This window comes from Barbatula barbatula, assembly GCF_947034865.1.
Source record: "Barbatula barbatula genome assembly, chromosome: 7".
NCBI classification, from domain to species: domain Eukaryota; kingdom Metazoa; phylum Chordata; class Actinopteri; order Cypriniformes; family Nemacheilidae; genus Barbatula; species Barbatula barbatula.
In genome coordinates, this window is record NC_136770.1 from 7333173 (window position 1) to 7345183 (window position 12011).

The 12011-nt window shown below is 36.2% G+C and overlaps 1 protein-coding gene across 1 annotated transcript; it reads left to right on the forward strand.

Moving 5' to 3' along the window:
* The first annotated feature begins 9463 nt into the window (after window positions 1–9463).
* On the forward strand, window positions 9464–11965 carry dph3 (diphthamide biosynthesis 3). Its single transcript, XM_079460655.1, has 3 exons — window positions 9464–9681; window positions 9959–10033; window positions 10783–11965. The coding sequence occupies exons 1-3, from the start codon at window positions 9574–9576 to the stop codon at window positions 10852–10854; spliced, it is 255 nt and encodes an 84-aa protein (XP_079316781.1). The 5' UTR covers window positions 9464–9573; the 3' UTR covers window positions 10855–11965.
* Window positions 11966–12011: the final 46 nt, after the last annotated feature.

Consider the following 12011-nt stretch of genomic DNA (forward strand, 5'->3'; position numbering starts at 1 on the left):
GAAAGTGAGCTGGAGGTGCTCCTCTTTATTGGATAACTTTTGGATGGGGCGGTGGGGTGATTGAGATGGGACGGACACTTTATTAGACACTATAAATACTGAGTCTTGAACACATGCAACAATTCAACAACATTACGATTCATCTACATTTGCCTACATCTTTTGCTTAACTTTCATTAACTCTCGCAGTAAAAGGGTCAGAATCTACAATAAGTAAATCCATTATCCATTATCCATTAACTTTAATTTAAACAACAATAATACCACAATTATACCACAACCTATACCATATACGGGCAAGGGACTGGACTATAATTGAATTGGAGGAACAGTTTGGAAGATCATTTTTCAGATTCTTATCTTGTGCATTAGTCATTCAGTTGCTTGATTTATTAAGTGTTTTACATAAATAGGTAGAAAATTGAGCACTTATAGAACATATTAAAAACTAAAGATAAAGTTTAGATGATACCTCTTAAAATCACTTTCGGTGAACAATGGATCTTGCTTACATTTACATTTATTCATTTGGCAGACGCTTTTATCCAAAGCGACTTACAAGTAGTTTTTTTTACAGTGGCACATTACTGCAGAGCAATCTGGGGTAAGGTGCCTTGCTCAAGAGCACTTCAGTCATGACCTTCTGGCACTGAGATTTGAACCGGCAACCTTCTGATCACAAGCCCAACGCTCTAACCACTAGGCTTACAAAATGTAGCAGTAACAAAAACTCTCCAACTCACAAAAGTTCTTTGCCTCACCCACAGTTTCCACCACCTCAACACCTGAATCTTAGTGGTGGACACAATATCAGAGGTTGCTAAGTGATGGAGTAGATAGCGGAATAGATAGCGACTTAAAAAAGCCTTTTTCACAGTAGGCGATGGCTTCTGGTGGGGCCGTGAAGCTCAACACCTGTTCCTTCATGCCTCGGTCACTGTCAACTTTCAGTGTCAAGGGTAGATAGATTGTATTTACAGCAATAGCTAGAGTCCAAAACGTCATGTATGTATCAATTAACACATCATTTCTCACAGTCAGATTAGGCATAGTGCCTCAGAATTTGCTCAGTGTCGCTGATGTGTACATGTAGTACAAGTTTCTTTATGCACACTTCACGCATTCAGAAAGAGATTCATTTTACACACAATCACTGTTCTTACAACACACAAATGATGCTTTGCACATGTCAAGTAAAAATTAAAAATAGCAAGCATTTCATATTAAGGCAGTGTATGATCCAACTAATGTCATATAAATGGGTGACATTGTCTTAATGTATGGTTGAATACAATTTAAACTTTAACTCTCAACAATGTTTATATGAACCTTTCAGACACTCCAGCCAATCAGCCAAGATCCAAATATAACTCCAATGTCATGAAGCAATCAGCGAATATTCATTCCGGAGTTTGACGGAACACATTCACTGTTTTGCTTGCTCTGGACTGAAGAATAACATCCCAGCTAATTTCAATTTATTTCAATACAAGAATGATGTTAACTATGGATACCACCAGTCCATTTAAGGCTTATCAATAAACATATGCTGTCCTGAAAGTGCAGCCTCTCTGCCTGGTCATAAGGCCTTAGATAAATCTAGCAACTACAGTATGAGAGGTACAACTTTCTGACCAGAGATAATGGCTGGCAGAGAAGGTCACCTGTGACCCTCCTAGACCATCGCTTGGGCTGTAAATCCCCCAGAGCTGGCAGATCTCACCTGTCGGACAGCAGCTTAGATAGTTTCTTAAAAAGATGTGTTAAGCAGGATCTTATGTACCTTTATAGTCTGTTATTTGGCATGCAATACATTGTAAATCAAATGTACTGTACATAGACGTATCATTTCAATTGTGCATGTCCGTCGTTTGACTTTATTTCTCAAATAATGGATTACCCAACAGATCAATTTAATTATGAAATGATTCTGTGAATCAATGAGCTTCACTTGATTATATAAGCTACACTACACGGGCATTTCCTAGAATGCCCTAATTTAACACAATATCATCATAATGAAGCCAAAGAACATGGACCCGGTCCAGGTCCAGGTCAAGATCAAGTGTGTTTTGGTGAACAACGTACATTGGATCTTGTGTCGCAGTAATTTCATTTACATTCCAATGGATTAAAAGGAAGTGTGGCAAATTCAGAATTTTGCGCAACCCTCCAACATATTTCTTACCTAATGCTTAGGAATGTCACATGTCTCATGCGAAGCTTCTGTGGGAAAATCTTGATTTGTTTGACGTCTCTATTGGTTTTCTTCAATTGTTATGTGCCACAACAAATAAAACATCCCCACTTTCATCATTTAAACAAAATATAGTATTTTTAAAACGTTTTTGAAATTGTTTCCATATATTATTTTACCAACCTTGTTGTACCTGTATGTAAGCTCTGTTGTTAAAACAACTCAAAGGCTTTGTATTTGGCAACTGGATTACTGTTAGTTGGAACACAATATCACAAGATGTACAAGAGGTCTCTGACGCGTGAAATGAGCCCCCTGTAGAGACTAGATCTAGAAGACCGCCAGTGTCCAGTAGCCACATCCAAACCACTCGCTGCACATTAACAGTCTTAAAGGATAGTTCACCCAAAAATGAAAATTCTATCATGAATTACTCACCCTCCAGTTGTTCCAAACGTGCAGTTAATGTCTGTTTGGTTGAACACAAAAAAAGATTGGAAATATGATAGCAACCGGCAGTTTTGAGGAACCATACATATTAGGAAAAAAAAGTTTCTTTTTTTGTTCTGTTGAACACAAAAGAAGACATTTTGAAGAATGCAGGAAAGCAAACAATTCTGGGGCACTTTTGACTACCATTGAATTTTTCCTACTATCGTAGCCAATGGGGTCCAAGAACTGTTTGGTTACAAGCATTCGTCTAAATATATTTCTCTGTGTTTAACCAAACAATGACATTTATACAAGTTTGGAATAACTGGGGAGTGCGTAATTCATGACAGAATTGTCATTGTTGGGTGAACCATCCCCTTAATCTTGAAACTACAGTCAGTAATGTAAAACTGATTACAATAACAAAATAGTTATTAAGGAACCTGCAGTTTTATGTATCTAACAGAGATGGGAGTGAGAATATGTTTCTTTTGAGTTCTTTTTAGATTTGATTAATTATGATTAGAAATTTGTTTTTATTTAGTTAACAGGGACATTAATAAAAATTACTGTAAATGTTCCAGAATTATCAGAAGCTTTTTTTTCATCCATAGTCCCCGGACAGATGAAATGAAGAATGTGGCATTATTGAAAGCAAACACAGATTTCTGCTAAGCATTCCTTTTCAAATGAAGCTCTATTAGGACCGCTAGGACTATGGTTTTTCTTTTGTACATTGTATGCGTTTTGTGGCCCTTAACTTGAGAACCTCTGACTCATTATGTAATTTAAAGAACACCATGTTCTGTCCATTTACTACATGAATGTCCATGAAAAGAAATACTTTAACTCTCTCAAGAAAATCACATTAACCAGTTCCCTGCTGTTCTGTCTGTTTATATTCAATTTTATGGGGACAAACCTGCTACTGTTTGGCACTGTCTCAGTATTGTCTCAGCATCTGTATTTACTACTGATTTGTAATTATTATCCGAAGCACATGCAAGCATGAAAACATTGATGTTTAAGTAAATACAGCAAAAATCTAAACTCATTAAAGGGGTAGTTCACCCAAAAATTATGTCATCATTCACTCATGCTCAGATTATTCCAATTAACTTTTTCTGCTAAACACAAAGGAAGATATTTGGAAGAATGTCTGTAACCAAGCAGATCCCATCCCCCATTTACTCCCATATAATATTTATTTTCCTACTATGGAAGTCAACAGGGGACGAGATCTGTCTGGTTACTGACATTCCACCAAATATCTTTCTCTGTGTTCATCTGAACAAAGAAATGTATACAGATTTGGAACATTTGGAACAGATTTGGGAATCTTTTTTTTTAAATAATAACAACGGTTAGACTTCATTTACATACAGTATGTGACTTTGTCTACCAGCTAGAGTCATTATTTGGTGGTTTACTGTTTTCTACATAAAATCTTCCGACTTGTACATACAATCATCCATAATGTAAAGAACAAAAATGGAAATATCATCCAGAATCTTTAATATTGAGTTTAAAATAAAGATTTTGTCTAATACTGGGCATCTTTAGCCAAACGTTCAAAGCTCTCTCAAGTCATAATACACAAATAAATACCTGGTTACACTTGTTATGCAATTACTGCATCATAAAGTCTTTTAAGGTCTTTTCACCTTAAAAATAGCATCATGTACACAGTGAGTTTTCAAAAATGTTTACCCCAGATGCAGAACATTATCACATTCAGCACCTTGATAAATAAAGATCTTTGGAGGAACTGTATCTCATGCAGTCTAGTTCTCTTTTTCTCTCCTTGCTGCGGCAGAATGATTGTCAATTGTCTAATACAATTATCTGTAAATTTAGTATTGGTACATCATTGTAGTTGTGTAATTGTAGATACTGCCATACATATGCTGTATAAACCTACATTACTGTGCTATACATCCTCATAAAAAATAAATTCACGTTGCCATAGCAGAACCTTTTTTGTCTCAATGGTTCCATATAATACAGTTCTTTGAGGCAAAAAAAGGGTTCTTCAGATCATAAAAAGGTAAGAAAGAGATGGTTCTTTAAACATTAAGGACATTCAGGAACCATAAACAAAACATTTGCAGTAACAAATAGTATTTGAAGGGTATGGTTAGGTGTATGTTTTTCATTTTTAGGATGTCTAGCAGATTGAGACATTTTTAGAAATTCGCCAAGTTTCAAAGAATTCTCAAAGAAGTCCTCTCTTAGTTATGTGTGAGGGACTGTTGGTCTGTTACTACATTGGAAGCCCCCTTGACTATCAGACATCTAACGGATGACCGATTCAATGTAGTAGCATGATAATTTGACCAATTAACGTATTGCAATAAAATAATGCTTGTTTTTGAGGTTTTTACCAGTAATGTCTTGATAATAACAAAATGTAATCAAAAACCTTGTAATCACAAAATCTAATTTTGAATAATTCAATTCATTACAATATTACAGAGAACTCATTACATTTTCAGAGAATTTGTGGTGTTGTTTGTAAACACAAGAAAAGTAGAATCCTTTGGCAAGTATGCAAGGATTTAATGTAAGAATTTAAAACGAAACACTGTCGAGGTCTGACATTCATCCTGGATATTCAAGGTCTGGATCACACTCTGCTGTGATGCCAAAAGCATCGTAACCTTAAAGGGATAGTTCACCCAAAAATGAAAATTCTGTCATCATTTTCTCACCCTCAAGGCATTTCAAACCTGTATACATTTCTTTGTTCTGTTAAACACAAAGATATTTGGAAGAATGTGAGCAATTATTCAGTTCTGGGATTCAGTCATCCTCTACCGTAGTAGAAATATTCGCTTAACAGGACTAGGTGTTATAATCTCACTATTTCAGCACTGTTAATTTGCCCAACAGGACATTTCTCACACCTTTTGCATGACAGAGGGAGAAGTCAAGAATATGAATCGAGGAAAGGAGGTCTGAGGTTTCACTGGGTTCGTTGGGTAAGTCTGTGGTTTAAATCAACTCGCATGTCCCAATCCCTGGCTATACTGAGCAGACCTGCATCAGGGGATAAGGGCTTGGCCCGTGTTTTCTGCCCCGGCTGAATACTGGGTTGCCTTTTTAGCATGTTAGCCTGGGCGTTTTGGGGGATGTTTTTTGCTGCCACTCTCTTGTTCTCTAATCCTGCAGCCAAGCACTTTATTTCTTGATTGTGGCGCCATGTGTAACTCCCCTGTGTCAAGCTCTTCTTACAACCCACAAGAATATGTTAAAGGTCTGCTGGAGCTGCACATAGGTGGCAGGCTGGATCAGGTCCACGGCAAACATGCAGATTTGTTGGTGAGGGCACCACATCATAAGGAGCTCTAATGATAAAAATTAACCACCAACGCTGAAATAGGAAGAGAGAGCACCATTCCCGTACAGCCTTATGTTGGTAAGGCATCTTGGTAGCCCAAGCCATTTCCTTAATTGTGTACTCACCACTCTCCAGGTTCTTGGCGTGAGACACTGTGAGCTAATACATTGGAATTGGCCACATCAGGCGTGGCAACAGGCCAAATTGGAAGCACCACAGTTTCAGCTTCCAAGGAAGAGCTGTATTATTGATTTTCTTGAGTCCATTGCCTGAGTTGTTCTCACCTGTTCGGCGACTTTAAGATCTGCGGTGTACCACCGTCCAAGGCTTTTGATAGGCTTTTCTGTGGCAGTTGGTATGGGTTCACTCTTGAACCTGTCGTTGGTAAGCCCGTCCTCGACAATAGAAATGCTGATTTTTACCATTTAGAATTTTGGAAAACAAACAGTTCTGGGTTTAACAAAGAGTCAGGAAGACAGAGTCGAATCCAAAAGCAGCTTTATTAACAGGGTCATAATAGAACAGGCAAAAAGTTGAGACAAGCAACAAATAATCACAGACCAGGAACATGCAAAGGGTCAAAAAGATGGTAAGGGTGACCTCTACAAAGGAAGGGCTAGACAAACAATACTCAACAGTGTGTGAGGGAGTAAGTGTGGCTTATATAGTGTTTGGGTGATTGGCCACAAGTGAAGGTTTAATCAGAGGGGATCTTGGGAAATGGAGTCCATGGGGAAATAGTCAATGTGGTGTTTGGAGACCTCTGGTTGCAGGGAACAGATTTGTGACACTGGGGCACTTTTGACTACCATAAAATGTGTTCTACAATGGTAGTCAATGATGTTCCAGAACTGTAAATTGTTAACATTCTTCCAATTATCTTTCTCTGTGTTCATCAAAAACCAAATTTATACAGGTATGAAATTGCATGAGGGTGAGTAAATAATGACATCATTTTCATTTTTGGGTGGACTATCCCTTTAAATGGGTCAACAACGTATAACGACCACTCATCATGTGGTGGGACCAATTGCATTAATAATTTCTTTGGCTGAAATATTAACTGTCAGATTTACCCAGAGACCAGACAGGAGTTTTAATTCCCAAGCTAAATAGCAAACAGGTAAATTTTCCAAAACCATCCAAAAATAGGTGCGTAATCCAAGACCATGTGACAAATGGCTGAGTGTACAACATAACATGGATAGGATAAGTGCAGGTAATGGTGAACAGGGGTAATGGCTAGAATGGATACAGCTACCTCCACTGGACATGCACACTTTAATACAGCATAATGTTTGTCATGCTGATATCAGTAAAAAACATTTTTTACTATTGTAAGGTTAGGTTTAGGGTTGGGATAGGTGTATGCGTTAGTTAATGTAATTTATTTTAAATTTTATGGCGAGATTTTGCATCTTTTCCAGCCTTAGCTATATCCTGTCTAGACACAACCATGAACAGCTGCAGATGATAATTCATGATGGTTGACAGGCTGCTAGGGATTCTGGGAGATGTAATCCGGGTAGTGAAAAGACAGGGAAACAGAAAGGGATGTGACACAGATACACCCTGTGTCCCAATTCACCTACTTATATTATGCCCTAATAGAAAGTACTGTTTTTGTGTTGGAAAAGTATAGGTACTTTTGAGTGCATAGCAAAAGAGAATGCACACACCGGGACATACGCTTTTTTCTCAAGATCCGAAGATGACCTCAAGTGCCCTTCCATGCCGACAGGCAACATGTCCAGTATCACATTTTCCCACAGATATAAATAAAAACCAAGTTCATTTAATAAGCTTGAACCTTAACCGCTTACACATTTTACTACAGTTGTAGTTTTTCGCGAGATTTTTGGAAGCAGGTTTCTATGCTGATTTTTGTTAAAGTTTACGTTGGTTGTCATAAATGTTCCAATGAGTATTTTCAGTAACACTGGATCTTCTTTAATGGACAAAGCACTAAAAGTATTAATTATTCAAATAAATTCACCTACATGAGGCTAAGGAAATATCTACAACACTATATTTGAGATATTTCTGAATAGATTTAAAGCTGTTTTATGAGTCACTTGCCACTAATTCTAAAAACAGAAAGGTTTTAAAACAGATCGTATTAAAATAAATACTGGATAGTTTGTGCTAATTTTATGTGTAACATTAATGTTTGATAGTTTTTTTTTCTTCTTTTGGTTTATGTATATTGATGTAGTAGGATCTGTTATATGTATCTACAGGGGTATGTTGTTCGTCTTATGTTTTTAAGCATTATGTCGGTGACGTAAGGTGGTTGCAACCAATTATATTATGGTGTCTTTTCATTCGCGGGACAACTTAAATTGTCAACATTGTGTACGAAAGTTATTCTTACGAACTTCGACTTGGTGGACATTTAACAAATATACATTTAGATTTTTTTATTTTATGAATTTAATGTTTGTATACATAGATAGTTGGAGTCTAATGCTAATAGCTTACACTAGAAATGACTTAAAAAAGAAATGTACAAATTTAGATTTACAGTAATTAGGTGCTTCAAAGACAAACCTATTTCAATCAAAGTTTTTAGTTTAGTTGTGTTGGATTTGCCACCTTGCTTAAACATTTGCGTTGGAGTGTCCCATTCCTAAAGAAATTAGATTAGCTCTTATATTCTTTTGTTGATGTTGGCAAGCTGTTCCTTAACACATATTAACTATTAACTGCATCTACTCATCTATTGCACTGTAAATTCAATAACTGCATTAACTTATCTACTGCTCTGCAACTTTATTAACTGCATTAACTCATCTTCTGGACTGCAAACTATTAACTGCATTAACTCGTATACTGCACCGTAACTTTAATAACTGCATTAACTTCAACAACTGCATTAACTCACCTATTGCACTGCTACTTTAATAGCCAATGTCAATAATTTATACATACCTAAGTCACTTGCACCATTTTAGTCTAAATTATTATCTGTTCATAGCCACCTGTACATTAATGTTCATAGTATATAGCCATCTGTATATATTGTTCATAGTATATACCTACTGTCATATTTTCATAGAACATTCCTACTGCAAAATATTTTTATAGTCCATGCCCACTGTATAATATTCTCTCATATTGTATTCTGTATTTATTCTAACTGTATATCCTGCACTTGCTAACTGCACTTCTGGTTAGACCTAAACTACATTTCGTTACACTGTACTTGTATATGTGTAACGACAATAAAGTTGAATCTAATCTAATCTAAAAAAATACACTTCCCAGTAACAGTTGACCCTGGAATATCTAGCAAGGTATGACGATTTACTGCTTTATTGCAAAGCTGATCTCCTATGACTGGGCCATTTATTTAGCTTTTCATGATTCCCCTTTTTCAGAAATGCTTTTATATGCAATATGGCGTTACTGTAACAATAAGAAATCGCGGAATAATGTATAATCAAAGGATATGAATATGTCTCCCTCTGGTGGATAAAATGTGACCATCTAGTGTTGTTTGATGACGTCAAATCTCTGCGACATTGTCGTCCCAAGAGGCGCATGTTGAATAAGCGGCTTGCTGTTATTTTAGTAGTGTTCTAACAAATTAAATAGATCACACATGTCGGTATTTCACGACGAAGTTGAAATTGAAGATTTTGAATATGACGAAGAAACAGAGACGTATTATTTCCCATGTCCATGTGGGGACAGATTCGCCATAACGAAGGTGAGTGATCAGGCAAGCAATACTGGACACTCATAACTTGACATGTTACTCAGATAAACGAATAACGTTTGAATAGCATAAATAGTCAAGTTTATTTGAGTCATAGAATATCTACAGTGACTTCTTTAGGGTGTTATGGTTTAAACGAATGAATGCACTTATAGATTTACTATACATACCCAGTTAAGCCATACATGTAGTACAATATAGTGGCAAACTTCAACTTATGTCTTAGTTCAGGCGATTTATGTTTAATAAGGAAAATTATGTTTTTCAGGAGGACCTTGAAAATGGTGAAGAAGTGGCAACCTGTCCCAGCTGCTCACTAATAGTGAAAGTCATCTATGATAAGGTAAGAAAGCAGGATAGTGTAATTTACTTGATATTTGTGAAAAGATGGCTCGGTTGTAAATTTGATGTGCTTGGCCTCGCAAAATGATGGCTTCTTCAGTAAAAAAGTCACCACCAAACACAAGACCTAGAGCTTGACTTAAAAGTGTGAGGACTCAAAACGTGAACACTTTTACTATTTATGATATATGATTTGATAAACTGTATTCTTAAATAATAATACCAGGTGATGGAAACAAAGACACATTTGCGTGTCGAGGAAATATCTGCATTAATCTGCATAAGTTCGAGCTTCAGAATTGTATCCCTTGTTCTATATTCTACAACCAAACATTTACTTTATTTAGCATTAGTGTAAAGAGCAGACTGAAATTTAAGTTGTTTAGTAATCTTCACCCCGAGTGGGCGTTTCAAGTCTTTGTGTGATCAACTTGTGTAGACTTGATTTGTGTATGGATTAACTGGTTTACTCGTCATTATTATAGCCACAGAGTCTGGAATGCCATTAAGATGAATTAAATAAAAAACTTGTCTATAATGAATTTAACTCAAAACTCTAGAACTGAATCAGCCTAATTCATGGGCAGATATATGGGCGTTTTCTAAAATGTAACCTTTTAGTTCTGTCGCAGAAAGTAAGCAATAAAGAATTAAACGTGAGGGTGGATAAATAATGCCTAAATTTTAATACATTTGAAATTGTTATTTGAAACTTAAATCGAATAAACATGCCATTTTATTTTGTTGTAGGATCAATTCATGTGTGGAGAAGTCATTGAAGCACCAAAACCAGAAAGAAAAGTGGAGCTGGCCCAGAGCTGAGACATGGATGTAACTCCTTATCCTTTACTACGACAATGGACTTGATACATGCAGTTCTCATTTCATAGAGCTACTTGCTGTGTTTCCAAATAGTTGACCTCATGGACACTTTCAGCGCCACGATATTGTACATAAAGTAGCCTTCTGTTGGTTATTATTTTTAACTGTTTTAAATCGTTTTTGTTCTTATTTTAAAATAAATTATTGAGAATTTGAGCTCCATTATATCTTTTTATACATACAGGCAACGAAATACCACTTTGTTCGAACTTGTCATGTCATGGCAAAAATAATACAGAATGTTACATAGTATTGCTTTTTAAACACCAGAGGGCAGCACTGAAACATACATGTTATGTCCAAAGTATTCATTGTATAGCCATATATTACAAATTAATAAGTAGTGTAGGGGCCCAGATGTAAATATTTTTTTGCGGTAAGGCCAAGAAAACATGTCAAGTCAAATCCACAATACATGCTGCAAGATAACCATTTTCACTTAATACATTTTTTTTAGTGCAATCCGTTCAGACATCAGGCCAAATTCTAAAGGTTGAATGTACCATAACGGCCCAGTCACAGCTCTCATGTTCACTGTTTGTACACATGCATTATCAGACCATCTCGGAGCACACTAGCCTAAGGCAATACGCTGACATTTATTCTGAAACTATGCAAAGCTTTTACTTAAATAACCCTAAATAACAAAAGATGTTGCGGCTGTAAAAAGCGGCTTTATTAAATGTTGTATGAGTTGTCTTTATATTCCTTTGACTCAACTAGAGTGGGATGTGACATTTTCAAATGTATAGAATCTTAAGGAAGTAAATTTGTATTTATGCAAAAAAAAAAAAGTTTTGCAAACAGCATATTTCAGTGCTTGCTGTTATTAATGGAGTTGTTTTAAAATAAAATAACCAAAGATTAAGATTCATTTTGAGTCTCATCTAAATGTTAAAATGTCAATGTATGTGCACAGAAGCACAGTAAAATATGTCTGGTTAGTCGAACCCTTCACTGTAATGAATCCTCTTTGCAACTGCATCCGGTATATTCACCAAACCACAATTTGTCTTTTATTGATTCTCTGTCATCTAGATTTTGTTATACGGCCTGTCAGCAGCCAGTCGTGGTGAGTGCACAGCAGTATGCTGTCC

Excerpts from the sequence above, each read along its gene's own strand:
- dph3 (XM_079460655.1), top strand. The coding sequence starts at position 9,574 with ATGTCGGTATTTCACGACGAAGTTGAAATTGAAGATTTTGAATATGAC. Across the intron at positions 9,682-9,958 it reads ACAGATTCGCCATAACGAAG|GAGGACCTTGAAAATGGTGA; the intron begins GTGAGTGATCAG and ends TATGTTTTTCAG. Across the intron at positions 10,034-10,782 it reads TGAAAGTCATCTATGATAAG|GATCAATTCATGTGTGGAGA; the intron begins GTAAGAAAGCAG and ends ATTTTGTTGTAG.